The 21,052-nt window shown below is 42.9% G+C and overlaps 1 protein-coding gene across 1 annotated transcript in view; it reads right to left on the reverse strand.

Moving 5' to 3' along the window:
- TMEM151B (transmembrane protein 151B) overlaps positions 1-17,130 on the reverse strand; it is a 28,135-nt gene extending 11,005 nt beyond the window's left edge. Inside the window, exon 1 of the mRNA XM_067464272.1 lies at positions 16,789-17,130. Within this exon, the coding sequence (XP_067320373.1) occupies positions 16,789-16,902 (114 nt within the window). The 5' untranslated portion in view covers positions 16,903-17,130. The remainder of the gene's footprint in view (positions 1-16,788) is intronic.
- Positions 17,131-21,052: the final 3,922 nt, after the last annotated feature.

Raw genomic sequence — 21,052 nt, forward strand, 5'->3', positions numbered from 1 at the left:
AGGCATGACATCGTATTTAGAGGCTACCCAGGGTAAATCCTTTCAGTTGCCAGGCAAGAGGACCTGGAGGCCTGCCTGATGTGTGTTATGTGTGAGTATTTCCCAGAATTTCTATTGTATGCCCTCCAGTTACTGCAGAGGGAAACCTGTGTCTGCTCCTTTCCATCTTTGGACTGTCACATTCCTTTCTCAAGTGTTTATGAAATATGGACTGAGGGCATATTTGTCTGGTCAGCAAGCACGAACATATGGCCATCCTTTTTCAGCTTGAATAAATGAGTTGGATGGCTGATCCATTAATTATTCTACATCTCACAATAAGAGGAAAAGAATGCCCCATTCTCTCTTTTACCCCTACTCCTGCATATAGTTCTTCCCTATTACTGGATGGTCAGAATCTGGAAGTTGTTATTAATTCAGTGTTGTTTCCTTCCCTCATACAGTGACTTTTTGCTCTGTGTTGGAGTCAAGACTAGATATTAATATTTATTAAATCCAGTATGTTCCTTTGACAGGTCTACTTATGTTTCCCTGATCTTCTATAAAAGAAAAGCAATTAAATGGGAATTAAACTTTCCTATGTTTGTATCATCCCTATCCCTGCTTGCAAGCAGTACTAATAGAAAAAGGTACATGAAAAACCTGAAGCAAGCTAAACTTTTTGTCTCATAATGCCTACTATCTTCAGAAGACGAGTTTTGTACATCTTTATGCTTTGGCCATGCAAAATAGGAATGAAACTCTGAGTAGACAGCATAGTGCCTTTCAGATGTTTTGAATAACAGTTTCAATAACCTCTGACTACTACCAATGCTGCCTGGGATTTATGGGAGCTGAAATTTAAAATGGGGCAACCGGGTGCAGGCTATAAGATTATAGTTCCTCATCATTCGCCAACCAGGTGTTCTGGTTCTTAATAGTGTACACAGAGAAAGATACCTCCTATTGGCAACTAAGGGTGCTGACAGGTTGGGGAATATTCTCTATCCATGACTCAAAGAGGTGAAGAGCCACAACTCTAAGAGATGAGTAACCTGCAATCATAACGCGATGTTGGAAGTCCTAAATCCCACTGATAATCCCAACAAGAGTAGATCTATTGAATCAATTACTTTTAAATAAGTGTTGACTTAACAGCTCAGCAACTAATTCTGTGGATTTGTTCCATTTGCAATCAGCACCGGGATTTCAGCCAGCAAAATCAGAATAGGGACAGAATTTAGAAGGTTTCTAAACTGAAAGCATAAGAAGGCTGAAAATATTTCTGTCCTTGTCCTTCTCTGTAAAGTACAATCCTATATCATTTCTATTACTGGGATAACAAATGTTTCACACTGAATAGGCAATCTGGAGCTCTTTAAATCTTAGCTGTATTCGCACTCTAAAATATGTCCTTTAGACTAAAGATGTTCTGGTGGTATAAATAACTCCACTTGGCAAAACTGAAATTTCTGCACTTACCCATCTAGGATTCCGTATATGGTAGGAATGTAAAACATTAAAGATGTGGCTTAAAATTAGGGGGGGGGGGGACGGGGGGACGGACCCTTATTTCTTTTGTCATTTTCCATGTGCTACTGATAGAACTACAGGTGACCAAAATGGAAATGCATCACAAAGCACAGTTTCTCTCCTGTTCGGATGCTGCCAGTTCTATTTTTGTACATCTCATATTTTTTTAGAGTGACTCTACAGACTAGCTGGCTTTGCTTTATAAATGTTCTGCATTAGCAGGCTTCCCCACTGGTGTAGCTGTTACCTTCAGGGTCATTAACAATATTTCTCTATCAGGAGCTATTTGTATCCAAATTGTTGGGTAAACATTTCTGAAACAGAATTGATACATTTGCTTTTAAACCCATAATTTTCCATGCCATTAATGGTGAAATGTTGAAAAGGGTAGCTCTGTCACTTTTTAACTGTCTAAAAGCATAAGAAAAACACAAATGTGGCCAAATGTACTCAGTGATAGGCATACTGACTGGGTGATTACCCCAAAAAGAAGCACATCTATGCATTGAGCAATGGTTGTTGTCAAGTTGCTGCCTCTCCCAGAAAAATTACTGGCAAGAATATCAACTTGGCTGAAACTGCTGCAGCAATGGCCATAAAGAGCTTCCCTGTCTTGCCGTCCTAGAAATATATATATTTTAAATGATTGTCAGTGGTCTTATGGATGCAGAGTCTAGAGAAAAGACCATTCAAAAACATAGATCATGGTCAGAAGGCCAGAAACTGCTAAGGGGGTGCATTATTTCTTGCAAAAACCAAAACAACTCACATTTGTTGGTGTGTGTCTTCAAGTCATTTCTAATTTATGGTGACCTTAAAGTGAACCTATCACAGTTTTCATGACAAGATTTGGGTGCTTTTGCCTTCCTCGGAGGTTGAGAGAATGTAACTTGCCCAAGGTTGCCCTGTGGGCTCCCATGGCCAAATGGATATTTGAACCCTGTTCTTAAATCCAACACCCAAACTACTATGAGATGTTGGATCTCATGGCTATTTAATTAGATCTGCACATTAAAATTTTGAAGTATTTCTATAAACACCAAACATACTTAAGAGGCATGCAAGACTTTACCTAACTGGTTAGTGAAACAATACAGTCACTTCAATAGAGCAGAACAGGCTCTGTGATTTGTGCTATGAGATATATTCCTTTTCATCCTGATGTCAAATACAAGTTTCCTAGTCCAGAAAAAAACCAGAGCATCCAAACAGAAAACATGGGAAGAATAATGCATGGATATAAATACAACACATCCTCCCTTTTCAATCTTCATATTTCTAGCATTGTTGAGTTTTGAAGGTGTTTCATGCATTTCAACAAGCCAGACTGCCAGGTGTCACTGCCACCATTAACCCTCACTATAAACATAAAATAAGGTCAACTTCTAGAGTTGCATTAATTATGTCTCCCGGCAACATTCAGTTCCCAGAAAGCAAGTGGCTGCTTTGGTGGTTGATGAAGATTTGCTTCACACCAGAAAGTGCATCAAAAGAGAGGACTGAGCAGATGGAGAAGGTGAAAGAGCACTTTGCACGAGTGGCTGAACAAATATGTGTGGAGTATTGATGACTGACTTGGGCTACCCTCAGTATCAGCTCTAACACTGCTGGATAGAATACATATAACAGTTCAGCTTGACTCCTCTCCCCCATCTCCCCACATCTGTGAACTCCTCTTCCTCTTCTATTATCATGATTATCACCACCACAGGATACTATTAATATATGTGATACTATTTCTTCCTTGCGTTTCCAGTTCCTGTGCCTTTGAGAATAGTACCTATACACTGTGCCTAAGATATGAATTTGCCTATCAGTTCCATAGGAGCAGCTCTGGATAATCCCGCATATGTTTCTTCATGTCCTTGTTTTCCTCAATAACATAAACGAACAGGCCAGTTTTCCCTATGAGTCTTTCAGCCATTAGAAGAAGGAACATTTCTGCAGCAGAATTAAATCTAAAGGACCAGATCACTGTGAATTCCAAGGCAGAAGGGAAATCTGATGAGGGATATTCAGTTTGTGCATGTAGACCAAAAGGCTGCACATACAGAGAAAAATGGCAAGGCACAAGGTGTCTATTGAAAGCTTAGAAACCGAAGAGGGCTTTGATCAAAATGTTGTGCTCAAGTGCCTTAGGTTTTGTGTCTTGCCCAGTTCCCCGTCCTACTGTGACCTTTCTATTGCCCTCCTCCCTCATTCCTTTCCTCAACTTCTTTCTTTCTGTCTCTTTTTTCTTTTTGACAATGTCCTGTCTTTGTCAAAACATTCTATTTTCTTTCTTCAAAAGTCTAAATACTGCAATTTAATTATATGTATTTTGCTATCATTATCATTTCTAGAACTATTTTGAATGTACAGTGTACAAATGATAAACCCACATGATAATTATAATTCATCAGATTCTATAAAATGGTCCAGCAGATTGCACTTGCCTGTAATGATGGATTATTTGCATAATTTATTCTGAGTACTTAAGGCTTTTTGCCTACACACACAGCCCTTGAAAACACATTTTAAAATGCACTCTTTTGGCAAAGGAACAATGGTGTCTTATCTACTGAGAAACAGTCTTAAGACCCCTGTGAATAATTAAGAAATATAAGCACATCTGTGGAAAGTACTTTTTAGTCAGCCAAGTGGTTCCAAAAGATCGCCACTGTAATGTTCCAGGCCATACTGGAGACATGGTAAATTAATACCACATTCGCTGTCCAACAAAATACTATATTATCACTCAGAACAACACATTTAATCACATTAAACATTCTGGCTGTGTGTTGCCAGAAAGTTTCAAATCATAGAAAGAAGTGGCAAGATGTTGTTGGGCAAAGATATTCCTTTGGAATTTTACAAATAAATGGAAAAAAATGGCAGTGAGTTCCAAATTAACCTGCAAAGAGATCTTGTAGCAGCTTAGAGATTGCCTGAGAAAACTAAGATGGCCCCATAAGCTTTTGTAGATTAAATCTGCTTTTTCAGATGCATCAGAAAATTATCTTTCTCCATTTTCTACAGAACATCCCTTCATATATTTTAATATAACCATGATGTTGCCTCTCACAATTCTCTTCTTAAGGATAAACATACCCTGCTTCAGAAGCCTCATCGCTTCTGAAGCAGGGTATTCCTCATCACTCTTGGTTTTCTTACCATTCACCATTTTTATCACACTCCTCTAGGCATGTTCCAACTTGTTAATATCCTCACCAGAACTGAATACAGTATTCTTGATGAGATCTGACAAAAGCCAATTAGAGAGCTACTGCTACTTTTCTTGATCTTTTCACTATATTCCTGTTGATGCATCCTAGAATTACTTTTGCTTTTTTGGCGGTCACATCGCACTGTTGACTCATGTTTAGCTTGTGTTCTAATAAGACCCAGATATCTTTTTTTATGTGTACTGTTGTCATGCCAAGTGCTGATTGCACCATATTTGTGCATTTAATTTTTCCTGTCCAAATGTAGTATCTCATATTTATCCATATTGAGACATACTCATCAGTCTTGAATCCTGATCCTCATTTTGAATCCTCACAAGTATCAGCTGCCCCTTCTATCATCAAGCATATCTATCCCTCATTTCATCTAAGTCAACACCAGGAGGCTTCCAGAGAGGCCTAATGGCAACCCAATAAGTTTTTTTTTTCTTTTCATTTAAGGCTTTTGCGCCGGGGGGGGGGGGGGGGTTGCCCTCCTTGGTTCTCTGGCTTTTGGAAGCTCGAAGAACCGAGGTGGGTTGTGCAGAGTGATCCCAGAACTGCGGAAGCAGTCCGATGGATCAGTCCCCACTGGCCCTATGCTCCATTAGACAAGGGCCTTTCAGGAAGGCCCGGGTCTAATGGAGTATCAAAGTAATTCAACACAAAGCAGGGTTTAGCTACTTCGTCTCAAATTACTTTGCTTTTACTGATGGCGTCGTTTGGACACCTTTGGTAAAAGCACAACAGAGCCCTGTGTGGAAAGGCCCTCAGAAGCATTTAATCTGAGTTTCTCTTCTATCCATTAGTTTAATTGAAGGGGATATGTCTGTGGCAGATTGTAGAAAAAGCTGACAATAAACTGGAGTTTTCTGAGTGTTTGACAACAAACAATGGAAGTGATGCCATCTTACTGTTCTGAACCTAGTGGAGGTTGGAAGTGAATTCTGAGAGAAAGAAAACTACAGAAATTGTATATAATTTTGGTATGGGCTTCAGGTGAAAATCATTCAAAAGTTTTACAAATAAATAATTTCACAAGTGTTTTGAGGATTGCAGAGGACTTCAGGAGCCATAAAATGAGGTTGAAGGTGCACTTTCCTCATTTTGGCATTAATTCCACTGCAAATGTGTTGCAAAATGAGCAGTATCATTTGCAAGCTCTTGAAAAACAATATTTTCCGTGATAATGTTGACAACAAAAGGCATATCCTAAGAGGACACAGCTAGCAAACCTTCCTCTCAGCTTCATATTTGTTTTCCCGTTTCTTAACAATCTGTCTCCCTGTAGGCTTTCACCACGAGGGAGTCCAAGCCCTAGTAACTAATTATAATGAATTAAGTAGCTTTTTCAGTTATGTTCAAAGAGAATGAGATTTCAAAATGTTCTTGTAGAGACGATATTGGTAACTGTAGAATTTCTTAACCAGTTGAGTTATTTCACCATTCTTATTATATTTATTGCAATCAGTTAATCATGTGTGTTGCACTCATACAAAATGATTTATGCACCATATAAAAGATTTGAAGAACTGAATGTGTATTCAATCCCAACAATGATGTATTCTTCCTTGTTTGTCCAAATGTAATGTATGCTTCACAAAATGAAAATATAGCCTAAGTCATTGTGAAGTCCAAACTGTCTCCTAACCCCTTCCAGGATTGTTTATACATGAATTCAGTATTTTATGAAGTCTAACCCTAAAGAATTGTGAGAAAAGTGTACCAGCTAACACCTGAACCATCTTCCCTGTTCTGATCTACAACTGTGCAGTGTCAAGTACTGTATGTTTTTCCCTTAAGAGAGCTGACATTGACACATTTAAGATGCTCTCCTTCCTCATACCATAATTCCATTCCTTTATATTATTATGACCTAAATTCATATGCACACTGCAACCCCAGACAGCTTTATCCATAGGAGGGAAATTACGGACTATCCTACTGAGTTTCAACTAAGACAGATGCTGAAATACATTAAAGAAAGAATTGTGAAATTAGTGTGTAATGTCCCTATACAGTAACCACAGGCTGTCTCTCCTGAGGGCTTTAAGTCTAAAGCCTTTTCACCAGCCACTGCATTTATCTGAAAATAGAACTGAATAGTAAAAACTATTAAGCTACAAATATGTAGGTTCTTAAAGGCAGTCATCCTGAGTGACATTCTCCTCCTTGGGTTAAGGCTGTCATATACTGTTCAGGACAAAGAAGGTTAAGATCTTGCCTCAATCCAGAATATACATTAGTTGTAAAGTCTTGGCTTTGCCTTTTCCTCTCCTCTACTTTAGTTCCCTCTGTTTAGGTTTTCCCAATAGTGGAGATGCCTTCCTTTGTATTAGTTTTGGGTGGAGCACAAAAAAACCCCTAGAGGCCAGCGTTAGTTGGTCTATTCCATTTGCCTTGATACAGCTCTTTTGCTGGACTCCTCTTTTTCTGCAGCAGTTACAGTGATTAGAGGCTTGGGCATTGTTTGGTAATCCTAGGCCTAAGCAATCCAAAATAGGCATCCTTAGCACCTGCATTCAGCAGTATTCTTATACCATCAGTCCCAGAGACAACAGAAGCTTTTGACCAGCTTAAGCTTCACAAGAAAGAAGATTGAGACAGCTTATAAGCAACAGCTTGTAAACCAGTTGTTCTCAACCTGTGGGTCCTCAGGTGTTTTGGCCTACAACTCCCAGAAATCCCAGCCAGTTTACCAACTGTTAGGATTTCTGGGAGTTGAAGGCCAAAACATCTGGGGACCCACAGGTTGAGAACCACTGTTGTAAACCATCACTTTGCACCAGAGACAGAAGACTCTAGAGAGATGACTGCAGCCAGCAAAATCTCATTTTTAATGTATTGTTTTAAGTTACCTTATAATAGTCCTGGTTGGAGTTAACCCTTTATTCATCTTGTTTTCAGTAAACTCATTTGGTTATCTTTTCACCTTGCCTAAAGTTCCTCTGTGTTAAAGGGTCTTAATCTTAACAGAAGGCATATAGATGCCCCCCCCCCCCCCCCGAGTAAAGCCAGACACTATAGTTTTCCCAAAGGCTCGGGTGTGCCATCACATTAGTCTAAATTGCAAAATGACCCTCTCCCTTAAAAAAGTATTATTGTTCGGTACTTATCTTTGCTTCTATGGATTGTGGTTTATTTAAAATGCTGTTTAAGAATACATTATTTCCCAAATCTTTTATTGTTTAAATTCTTGTTATAATGGTTTCTAATTTTGCCTTCATTTACATTTATATTTTGTTATGTTGGAAATTGCTTTCTGGAGATAGCTGACAGGAAAACTGGGACATAATTATTTTATACAACTTATAAAAATATCTAATTTGACTGGGAAAGTATGACAATCAGTGTCTTTTCAGAGAGGGTCAAAACACTTATATCTATATATCAGTATTTTGCAAAAAAATACATATATGCAATAATTCTATGAATACCCTTCTTATACAAAGGATCATGCTGCTTAAAGTGGAATGAGTCAAGGCTGAGAAGTGCTATTCAAATGCCAGCTGGTCTCCTCTCTGTGATAAACTGTACCTCTATTTTTCCTTCCCAGATCTCTTACCGCTGATCCACATGACAAAATCATTCACTACCTTCAACTGTCAATTTGTGAGATGTTCCTTCTAATACCTACCATGGGTTTCCATCTACTTACACCATCCAAGAAGTTTACTTTGTTTTCATCTAGAAAGCTCTCAATGATCCTTAGTTTTCTTTTTGCCCCATTTCACATTACTGTCCTGCCAGTTACTTTCAACTGGTGACAACCATCGCCTGCTGTCATAGAATCATAGAGTTGGAAGAAACCTTGTGAGCCATCCAGTCCAACCCCCTGCCAAGAAGCAGGAAAATCATATTCAAAGCACCCCCAACAGATGGACATCCAGCCTCTGTTTAAAAGCCCTCAAAGAAGGAGCCTTCACCACACTCTGGGGCAGAGAGTTCCACTGCTGAACAGCTCTCACAGTTAGGAAATTCTTCCTAGTGTTCAGGTGGAATCGCCTTTCCTGTAGTTTGAAGCCATTGTTCTGCATCCTAGTCTCCAGGGCAGGAGAAAATAAGCCTGCTCCCTCCTCCCTATGACTTCCCCTCACATATTTATACATGGCTATCATGTCTCCTTTCAGCCTTCTCTTCTGCAGGCTAATCATGCACAGCTCTTTAAGCCACTCCTCATAGGGCTTGTTCTCTGGACCCCTGATCATTTTAGTCGCCCTTATCTGGACATATTCCAGTTTGTCAACATCTCTCTTAAATTGTGGTGCCTAGAATTAGATACAGTATTCCAGGTGTGGTCTGAAAGGCAGAATAGAGGGGTAGAATGACTTCCCTCTCTTAAGAGGTCTATTTTTCTTACCATCTTCTAATGTATTGAATGCCTTCCAGCCAAGTAAAGATTATTGCAGTTATCTTTCAAACTCTACATAGCTTCTAAAGATTCTGACCCTCATCTATAACCAAAGCATATAATATACAAATATGGCGAATTGCATTTGTCCACTTTCAGCCTTCTCCCCCATTACCTTCCTTGTTTCTTCCCTTCCCTCTTGTAGTCTTTTGCTTTGTTGAACACACTGAAGTTTCTGAGGGCAGAGACACATTATTCAGCAAAGATATACATGCTTATTGATACTGCTGACTGAATGAGGCAGAGGTCATTTGAGACAAGGTAGTTCTGGCTCAAAAGTTGTCACTGCTTTGTAAGAACTCCACAATGGAATATCACTGAAATTAAGACCTTGGTCAATTCTAGAACTTTGCTATAAGCCTGTGGGATGGGTGAAGTAGGTGTAAAATATTATGCATGAAATGACAAACACATGTAAAAGAAGTCCAAATGAGAAAAGTATTTATAAAAATTCTACAATCAGGAATAGCAAAAAATACATAGAGAGGACTGAAGAGGAGATGAAAGAAATGCATTAACAACAGGAGATCTAAATAGAAATGGAATAGGCTTATGATTTTAATCAATGAAGCCAAAAGATGGGCAATCTCTCCTGACAGTAAATGTTTATGCATGCAAAGGCTCTCCATAATTTCACTACACAACATAAAGAATGGTTCTACTAGAATCTACAAGTGCACACTCTAAAACTAAGAAATATGTTCAGGGTAACTGTTGGACCATGCAACAAAATACAACAACATCCGCAAAAGAGTGATATCTTTATTGGCCAACCAAAATGCAGAAAACACATAATGTGAGCTTTTGAAACCTCACTGGCTTTTTCATTGGACAAATATGTTAAAATCATACAAAAGAAAAAAGGTAAAAATGTTGGAATCTGAATTTTATCTCAGATGGCAATAAAAGACAGGTAATAAATTTTCAACTGTCCTGTGTATTGCGCAGGTAGCTTTGCACAGGACAAAGGCAGCCTGTAGCTCAAGGGAAATTGCTTTGCTGTTGCTAATGGAGTTAAACTTTTATCATCTATCTTTTACTGGCACTTTCCCGGCCCCTACAGGGCCAGGGGTGGGATGGGTGTCCTTTACCTGCACTGAAATCCCTCCAGACCACTTTAACTGACAATAGAGCAACATCTGGGACAAAATATAGGCCTGCGACTCCCAACGTCATGACATTTCTTTTCCTATGATATTTTTTTAACAGATGCCTGTGAAGGAAAAATCTTCACAATTCTGTATGAATACTTAATCAATAATAACAATGGACTTCTCTACACTGGCCTTTACCTCTGTAATGGATCAAAAGCCAAACCTAGACGTCCAAATGACGTCTAGAACACTGGTTCTCAACCCGTGGGTCCCTAGGTATTTTTGCCTACAACTCCCAGATATCCCAGCCAGTTTACCAGCTGGGATTTACCTACTCCGAACTCAAGAACAGAATGTTGGTGGGCAGGAAAAGAGATTTAAAAATGGGCTCAAAGCCAACCTTAAAAACTGTGGTATAGATACTGAGAACTGGGAAGCCCTGGCCCTTGAGCACTCCAGCTGGAGGTCAGCTGTAACCAGCAGTGCTGTAGAATTTGAAGAGGCACAAATGGAGGGCAAAAGAGAGAAACATGTCAAAAGGAAGACGCATCAAGCCAACCCTGACCGGGACTGCCTTCCACCTGGAAACCAGTGCCCTCACTGCAAGATGCAGATCAAGAATAGGGCTCCACAGTCACCTACGGACCCATCGCCAGTACAATGATCTTGGAAGACTATCCTACTCGGACAATGAGGGATCACCTCAGTAAATAAGTAAGTAAGCAAGCACTGGGACCAGTCCAAATACAGTATTGTTATTCCAGAAAGGCCCCAGATTTTGAGGTACATATAGATGCACCTAACAAAAATCACATTGTCCACTGCTATTTTAAATAACTCAATATTGATATTGAGTATTGGAATATTCTCCCAGTCAACTGAAATAACTATGATTTTCTGCTTTAAATGCCTCATTTTTAAGAAAAAGTAAAAATTTACTCACCATTTCATTAAACATTTAACTGTTGACACTGATACATGCCCTAGTTACATCCCCTTTGAATTACTCTAATGAACTCTATGGAGAGGCTGCCTTTGAAGAATGTTTGGAAACTTCAGTTCCTCCAAAATGATGCAGTCAAATTGTGAATTGGGGCTGCTTCTCTTCTTAGAATAGTTTCAGCTATTATCAGTCCATTTTCAGGCACGCCTAATTCAAAAAGCTTATTATGATCTAGAAAGCCCCTGTACAGCTCAAGTAGGAGGGAGTTCCTTCTCTTGGTCCTACTACAGTCATAAGCTCTTCTAATGAGAATGGAGACTGTCCACTGACTCTGGAATTCTCTTCCAATGGAGATCAGTATTGATCCTTCTTTGTTGTCCTTCAAAACTTACTGCAAGTGCTCTGAAATTATGCATCGGGGGATTTGGGATATACATATTCCCTTTCAATATGTGTTTTAAACTGTTTTCATTCCATGGTTGCATTTTAATTTATTTTTGTATGTTTTTATGCTTTATGTTTCTTTTTATACTTTGTTTTATTGAGAAAGGTGGTCACAGCAGGGCAGGACAAGAGTGGATCTCCAGATGTTTCTCCACTATCACAGCTCCCATCAATCTTAGCCAGTATAACCAATGCTGCATGGGAATTGCAGTCCAAAAACATCTTGAGGGCTAGTGTTGCTCTTCTCTTAACTATAGAATTGTAACTACACCTAAATCCTTGTATGAATGTGTGAGATACCATGGGAGTTGATATGACGCTGTACAATCCTTCTCCCTCATTCATAAAATGGTATAGCACTGTATATGAAGTTCGTCAAATCTATGATATAACTGCCCTAAAGGCATCGGATCTCTGATCTTGGAAGCCAAGCAACCTAATACTAGAATGGGAGACCACCAACAAATATCAGGTACTGTAAGCTATATTTTGGAGGAAGGAACTGTCAAAATCACTTCTGAGCACCACCTTTGGACCACCTGACATCCGCTAGGAAGTAGCAGCCAATAATGAAAGGACCAAGGCAGTGACATCTTCAGCCCATCCTCTGGCCAGATATCAGCCAGCACGCCAACACCTTAAATCAAGAAATAGTTTTCTAAGATCTACAGAGACATTTGCTGGAATATCTCAGCAAAGGAGAGTCCCAACGTGTTAGGCTAGAACCCGGAACCTCAAGCCATGGCTGATACCGGATGAGAGATTCCCTGCTGGGCACACAGAAGGCTGTGCGACTTGGAAGGCGCTGAACAGACTGCACTCTGGCACCACAAGATGCAGAGCTAACCTTAAAAAATGGGGCTTCAAAGTGGGGTCCACAATATGCGAGTGTGAAGAAGAGCAAATCACAGACACCTACTACATGCAGTCTGAGCCCTGACACATGCACAATGGAGGCCCTTCTTATAACAACACCAGAGGAACTACAAGTGGCCAGCTACTAGTCAAAGAACATTTAATATAATACCAAGTTTTTTAAAACTTTGTTTTTTAAAAAAAATACATTACAATTGTACCCTTGGTTTGCTTCTGATACGATAAATAAAATAACCTCTGAATATTTCTTGCTTAATGAAACTCAGAAGTTCATGAGTTTGTCATAACTCAAAAGGTGACTTGAAGGCACATATACATAACAGCACTAACTAACCACATCCAGATGTGCAAGTACGGCTACAGACCTCCCTAGGATACAAGGGAGGAAGAAAGAAACACAGCCAAAAGATGCTTCCTTCTTTATTCCAGAGAAAGAGGAAATACTGAAAAATGTGCCCTTGGAAGCTGTTCTCATTCATACAAATTCTGCGCCACAGGGTTTCTGGGGGAAGAAAATGCACACTACAACTGTGGTATACTTTCATTCTATTTATGACAACCCCCTTCTTGGTAGGTGTTCAGGCACCGAGGGGGGAAAATCACTGCTAGGAACAAGGGGGGGGGGGGGAAGTAGGAGAGCTTATGTTTTGCATGGGGAAGGTTTTATGTCCAGTTCTTAGCATTCCTCTATAAAAGGATCAGTACTAAATGCTGTGACATCAGAGAGAACACAATCATGTTGTTTTCTTTGCCTACAACATTTATAAATTCTTTTGGGACCGACACACTCCTTACTTCCTAAGTCTTCACTTTTGCAGAATCTTCTGGGATTACCTCATCTTCAAAGCTTATTCATAGTTACACACTCTCACTTCAGCATTCACATTAACTTGTTGCAGGTTCTTTTTAAAGAAATCGCATCAGCATGCGTACAGATCTATGCTTGCTTACGGCAAGATTATAGACAGTCACTGACACAAGCATTCACTAGGGAGGGAAGAGAAGATGTCAACATTTCTTTTGACTTTCAGCTGGGAAGGACAGTGTAGAGTACCACACACTGTGCAACCAAATACTAATGCCATGTCAATTGTGTAGCCTGTGGCATCTTTTCCTCTCTCACATGGACTGCAGGGTTCCTTTTGGTTAGCAAGAAGAAACACAACCTGTGTCAACACAAGTATTTTTTCCTTGTATAGGCATTCAAACAAATGCACCCTTTTTGTCCTTGTGGACAAGTCAATTTTTGAGGTGTGAAAACCCCATCATAGCACTGTCTTGGCAAGATTTGTTTCCTGAAATTAAGATCACGATTATTTGATACCTTACTTTGAGGAAACATATCTTGCCAAGACAACCCTATAATAGGCTCGTAGAATAGAATCACAGAGTTGGAAGAGACCACCGGGGCCCTTCCACACAGCCATATAACCCAGGATATCCAGGCAGAAAATCCCACAATATTTGCTTAGAACTGGATCTGAGTCCACACTGCCATATATCCCAGTTCAATGCAGATTATTCAGTTGTGTGGAAGGGGCCCTGGACTATCCAGTCAAACCCCCTTCTGCTATGGAGGAACACACAATCAAAGCACTCCTGACAGACAGCCATCCACTTTTTGCCTGAAAACCACTGTGGAACCCTGGGAGTTTTATTTTCGTGAGGTACTAACCCTCTCTGGCAGAGAAGGCTAAACACCCTGAAAAACTCTCAGAATTTCATAGCACTGAGCCAGGGCAGCCAAAGTGAGGTTAAACTGCATTATTTGTATGGTGTATATGCACCCTCCAATATCCTCCCCCTCATTCCTACACTGGTAGTTATTAACAAATCAGAAAAGACACCTAATAAACAACCAAGACTAGAGGTATATCTGCAGAAGTAATGCGGTCTGGCTCAATAAGACAAACATCTGCAGCAGCCAAAAAGAGAGCAACAAGTCCAATGACTGACAAGGTGAGGAAAACATGAGTGATTCTTAGAGTGCATCTGCATTGCAGAATGAAAGCAGTTTGACACCACTTTAAACTGCCATGTCTCATTGCCAAGAAAGTATAAAAACCACGTACAACTACAACCTCCAGGATTCCATAGCATTGAGCCCTGGTTAAAGTGAGATCAAACCACACTAATTGTACAGTGTAGATATAGCGATTCCCAAGATTCCCTAACTCTGGTCTTTCGAGTGCTTCGGACTTCAGCACCCAGACGTCTCAGGTGTCTTGGTCAATGATCAGTGATGCTGGGAGCTGAAGTCCAAAACACCTGGAAGACCAGAGTTTGGAAACCACTGAACTATAGGTGCACCCTTGGTCTTAGTTTTCTAACTAAGTGGCTGGTTTTGTGAAAAACCACTGGCACAGGGATGAGAAGGGCATGGTATTCCAGATCCCACAGGGTGTATCTACCATTCTATCCCATCAAATTTATGCAGTTTGGTACCACTTCAGCTGTCATGGCTCAATGCTATGAAATTCCGGGAATTGTAGTTTGGTGAGGCACAAGCATTTTTTGGCAAGGAAGGCTAGATACCTTGTAAAAACTCCCAGAGTTCCCTAGCACTGACCCATGGCGGTTGAAGCAGCACCAAACTGCATTAATTTTATGTGTTGTGGAAAGCTGATGAAGAAACACAACCTACAAACGATCTACAGACCCACTGAGAAAATCCAACAAATGCTATGTTCAGCCAAGGACAAGAGGGATCCTCTCACATCTGCAGGAGTCTGCTGTACACCATGCAGCTGTGGGTAAGTCTACATAGGGACCACCAAACGCGGTATTGCCCAAACATGAAGCAAGGAACATAAAAGACTACTTCAACCAAAGAATTCAGCCATAGCAGAGCACCTGATGAGCCAACCTGGACACAGCATACTATTTGAGAACACAGAAATGCTGGACCACTCTAACAACCACCACGTCAGGCTATTATTTATTTATTTATTTATTTATTTATTTAGAGCTTTTATATCCCGTCCTTTCTCAACCTCCCTAGAGGGACTCAGGACGGCTAACAAAGCAGCACCCCATGGTGCCCACATCACAGAGAAGCCTTTGAAACCCACAAGCATGTGGACAATTTCAACAGAAAGGAGGAGACCATGAAAATGAACAAAATCTGGCTACCCGTAAAGAAAACACTAAAATCAAGACAGTGTGTAAAGAGCAATACTCAAAAAGCAGGAGAATTCCAGACAAGAATCAATCAGGGCCAGCTAACACCGCCAAACAAAGGATTCCCCCAGGCAGCAACCAGCCAGGCTTTGAAGCTGCAGGGCTAATCAAGGTGGCCAATTGCAACATTCACACTCTCCTCAAGCAGACATGAGTTCGTTCTCCCACCGTGGACATTCCACAGATATATAAACCCCACTTGCCTTGTTTCCAACAAACCTCACAACCTCTGAGGATGCCTGCCATAGATGCAGGAGAAACGTCAGGAGATAATGCTTCTGGAACATGGCCACGCAGCCCAGAAAACTCACAGCAACCCTGCAGCAACCAGCCAGGCTTTGAAGCTGTAAGGCCACTAATTGCAACATTCACACTTGCCCCAAGCAGACAAGAGTTCTTTCTCCCACCCTGCACATTATTCCACTGAAATATAAACCTCACTTGCCTAGTTTCCAACAGATCTCACAACCTCTTGATGCCTACCACAGATGTGGGCAAAACATCAGGAGCGAATGCTTCTGGAACATAGCCATGCAGCCTGGAAAACTCACAGCAACTCTGTCTTAATTTAGCTATGTTTTGGACTTAGAAGTCCCTGATGCCTTGGTCAAGGATCAATGATCCTGGGAGCTGAAGAGGTCCAAAAGACCTGTAAAGACTAGGATTTAGGAACCCACTGGGCTATGGGTGAAGGGCAGGGCCTTCCAGATCCCAGAGGGCGCAGAATGAATGCAGCCCTAATCTTGGCTGCCCTATGAGGGGGACTATTCTGGTTTGTGAAGAAGCCCCCAGTGAGGAGGGCACGTCTACACTGCAGAGTGAATGCAGCCTGACCTTGCTTTAACAAGGGTCCTGGGAGTTGTAGTTTGGAGAGGCACCTGTCATCGCCTAAGCACCTTGGGGGGGGGGGGTGGCAACAAACTCCCTGGGATCGCTGAGTCTCGAGAAGGGGAGAAAGGCCTCCCCCCCCCCCCCCGCCAGCCCCATCCCTCCCTGTGCTGCTGCTCTGTCAAAGGAGAAGGGGTTCTGCGAGGGAGGCAAACTGAGCCAAGGAAGGGAAAGAAAGCAAGCCAAGGAAAGGGGAGGAAAGGGAAGGGGAGGAGGGCAAGCCTCGCCTGGCCTCACCTCCTCGCGGGCACCCTCCGCCGCCTCCGCCTCCTCCTCCTGAGGCACCGAGGTGCTGCTGCCTCTCTCGCTGCTGCTGCTGGCCAGGGCGGCCGCCGAGGCCGGGGGGGACATGGCGGAGGCGGCGGCGGCGGCAGCGACTCGGGGCCTCCCGGGTCCGCGACTCGCATTATTCTGACTAGGAGCGAGGAGCCGCCTTCGCCGCCTTCATGCCGTGGGCCCCGCAGTCTGAGGCGGGCGGGCTGCCTGAGCGGGTGGCTTCGCGCCTTCGCCCGCCTGGTGGCTTCCCGCCTGAGGGGCCGCGCTGGTGGAGACGGACGGCCGCGCGCGCAGCCCAGGGACAGCGCGGGGGGGGGGGTTGTGCGCATGCTCCGTGAGAGGGAGGGAGGCGGGCAAAGGGAGGGGGTCGAAGAGGGGCAGCAAAGCGCGGCAAAGCGCTCAGGTTGGGGGAGTGAAAGGGGGGGGGGAGGAGGGAGACGTCGCCTCAGTTACTCCTGTTCTGAGAGCGTGACCTTGAGGCTGCGGAGTTTCCTTTCAGCCAGCCAGCCAGCCATCCATACCTCCCTCCCTCTTTCCCTTCTTCCTTCGCTTCCCTCCCCTTCCTTCCTCCCTCCCTTCCTTCCTCCCTCCCTTCCTATTTCCTTCCTTCCATCCCTCTTTTTCCTTTCTTCCTCCCCTTCCTTCTCTTCCTTCCTTCCTACCCCTCCTCTTTCCTCCCCTTCTTTCCTCCCACCCTTCCTATTTCCTTTCTTCCTTCCCTACCTTTCTTTTCTTCCATCCATCCCCCCTCTTTCCTTCCTTCCTTCCTTCCTTCCTTCCTTCCATCTCTCCCTCTTTCCTTCCTTCCATCCCTCCCACCCTTCCTCTTTCCTCCCTTCCTCCCTTTCCTTCCCATTTCCTTTCTTCCTTTACTTCCCTTCCATTCCTCCCTCTTTTCTTTCTTCCTTCTCTTCATTCCTTCCCTTCCTCTTTCCTCCCTTCCTATTTATTTTCTTCCTCCCCTTCCTTCTCTTCCTTCCTACCTCTCCTCTTTCCTCCCCTTCCTTCCTCCTGCCTTCCTGTTTCCTTTCCTCCTTCCTTCTCTTCCTTCTTTCCTACCCTTCCTCTTTCCTTTCTTCCTCCTCTTCCTTCTCTTCCTTCCTATTTCGTTTCTTCCTTCCTTCCTTCCTTCCTTCCATCCCTCCCTCCCTCTTTCCTTTCTTCCTCCTCTTCCTTCTCTTCCTTCCTATTTCATTTCTTCCTTCCTTCCATCCATCCCTCCCTCTTTCCTTTCTTCCTCCTCTTCCTTCCTCCTGCTCTTCCTTCCTCCCTCCCTTCCTCTTTCCTCCCTCCCTCCCTATTTCCTTTCTTCCTTCTCTTCTTTTCATCCCTCCCTCTTTCCTTTCTTCCTCCTCTTCCTTCCTCCTGCTCTTTCTTCCTCCCTCCCTTCCTCTTTCCTCCCTCCCTCCCTATTTCCTTTCTTCCTTCTCTTCTTTTCATCCCTCCCTCTTTCCTTTCTTCCTCCCCTTCCTTCCTTCCCTTCCTCCCTCCCTTCCTCTTTCCTTTCTTCCTTCCGTCCTTCCCCTCCCTTCCTCCCTTCCTTCCTTCCTTCTTTTCCTCCCTCTCGCCTTCCTTCCCTTCCTTATTTCCTTCCTATCTACCTCTTTCCTTCCTTGCCTCCCTTCTTTCTCTCCCTCCCTTCCTTCTTTTCCTTCCTCCCCTTCCTTCCTCTTTCCTTCCTTCCTTCCCTCCTTCCCCTTCCTTCCTTCCTCCCTCCTTTCCTTTCCTTCCTTCTCTCTCTCCTTGCTTCCCTTCCTTATTTCCTTCCTACCTACCTACCTCTTTCCTTTCCTCCCTCCCTTCTTTCTCTCCCTCCCTTCCTTCCTCCCTCTTTCCTTCCTTCCCTCTCTCACCTTTCTTCATGCCTCTCTCCCTCCCTCTTAACTTCCTTCCATCCCTTTTCCTTCCTTCCTTCCTTTCCTCCTTCCCCTTCAGTCAGTCCTTCCTCCCTTCCCTTCTTTCCTCCCCCTTCCTTTCCTTTTTTCGTCCCTCCCTCCCTCTTTCCTCCCTCCCTCCCTTTTGCTTCTCTCCCATCCTTATTTCTCTCCTTCGCCCCCTTTGTCTGCCTTGCGCCTTCTTCCTTCCTTGCCTCCTTCAGGTGAGGTGAGAAGGGGAAGTGGCGCTGTTTTCCGCACAGACAGAGGAAGAGGAGGAGGCCACACATCCACCTGGCCTTCTCGCACTGGCAAGTCTCTTGGGGTGTAGCACCTACCCTGTGGATATAGGGCGCACGCAGCTTGACAGCCCTTTAAACTCCCTCCTGGCACGGCTCAATGCTGAGGGAAGAAGTCCCCACAGGCGCCACCTTGCGACGGGCTGCGGGAGGGGACAAAATAAACCACCATCCAAGGGGCATGGAATCAGAATAGTTGGAAGAGACCACATGGGCCATTTAGTCCTATCCCCTGCTATACAATCAAGCACAATCAAAGTATCCCTGACAGATGGCCATCCACCCTCTGTTTAAAAGTTTCCAAGGAAGGATATTGTACTACATATTCTACAGTGCAGAAGGAATGGAGTTTTGACATCACTTGAACTGCCAAGGCTCGGTCAGTGCAACAGCATTATTGAACTGATGCAGTTTGACCCCCTCCACACACACATTTTCACTGACACTCCACTGAGTGAATCTACAATGGGTATGGGCAAACTTAGGCCCTCCAGGTGTTTTTGGAGTTGAACTCCCACAATTCCTAGCAGCCTATCGGAAGTTGAACTCTAGAAACACCTGGAGGGCTGAAGTTTGCCCATGCCTGCTTCGGCCACACTTTGTCAAGTCTCCATGATATGGAGCCTTGGGATTTGTAGTTTGGTGAGGCACCAGCAGCACCCTAATAGGGAAGGCTACACGCCTGGTAAAACTACAACTCCCATAATTTCATAGCATTGAGCCATGGCAGTTAAAGGCATGTCAGACTGCATTCAGTCTGCACTAATGTAGACACACCCTTGGAAATAATGGAAAAAGAGGCCTGAGCAAACAACAGTTTTGCCCTCTTGTGTTCCCTCTATTGGGAGAAAGGTGTGATAAAAATAATAAAAAGAGAAGAAATGTTGTATTTCTTAGAACACCCCAGTTTTCCCAGTTGTTCTTGGCCAGCAAAGCACTGATAACATTAGTGTATGTTTGGGTGTGATTCAAGACTGGAGTTAAAATTGCTGGAAGAAACATTATCAACCTTAGATATGCAGATGATACCACTTTGATGGCTGGAAGCTAAAAGGAGCTGAGGAGCCTGATAACTAAGGTGAAAGAAAAGGGTGCAAAAACTGGGTTGCAATTAATATATATATATATATATATATATATAAAGATTATGGCAACCAGACTGATTGATAACTGGCAAATAGAGGGAGAAAACGTGGAAGCAGTGACAGATTTTGTATTTCTAGAAGCGAAGATTACTGCAGATGCAGACTGCAGCCAGGAAATCAGAAGACGTTTATTTCTTGGGAGGAGAGCAATAAACAAGCTTGATAATATAGTGAAGAATAGAGACATAATACTGGCAATGAAGGTCTGTATAGTTAAAGCAATGGTATTCCCCGTAGCAAACTATGGATGTGAGAACTGGATCATAAGGAGGATAGATGCTTTTGAACTGTGGTGTTGGTGGAAAATTCTGAGAGTGCCTTGGACCGCAAGAAATTCCAACCAGTTCATACTCCAGGAAATTAAACCCATCTGCTCACTGAAGGGAAGGATATTAGAAGCAAATATGAAGTATTTTGGCCACATAATGGGAAGACAAGAAAGCTTGGAGAAAATAATGATGCTGGGAAAATGAGAAGAAAATGAGAAGAAAAAGGGAAAGGAGCCGACCAAGGGCAAGATGGATGAATGTTATCCTTGAAGTGACTGGCTTGACCTTGAAGGAGCTAGGGGTGGGCTGGTCGCTTCCAACTCTTCCAAAGAGTTGGAAGCGACTGAACAAATAAACAACAGCAACTTAGTTTCCCTTCCAACTCAATGATTCAGTGTCCTGATTTCCTGCATAATGGGATTGGACTAGATTACTACTTCTTTCAGGTATAGGTCCCAGCCCCAAATGGGGCCTCCTTCGCTCAGTGTTGGGGGTCATGAAAAATTTGGCAACAGTAATAGGTTTCTGGATGCCATCCAATTTACACATATCTGTTAGTAACACCATGCAGTGTTACTGAAGAAGATGCTTTAGCGGTACTTCATGAAAAGGGAAATCAGTCTGTTTCTCAAGCCTAA

The sequence above is a fragment of the Anolis sagrei genome, chromosome 1 (genome assembly GCF_037176765.1).
Source record: "Anolis sagrei isolate rAnoSag1 chromosome 1, rAnoSag1.mat, whole genome shotgun sequence".
Taxonomy (NCBI): Eukaryota; Metazoa; Chordata; class Lepidosauria; order Squamata; family Dactyloidae; genus Anolis; species Anolis sagrei.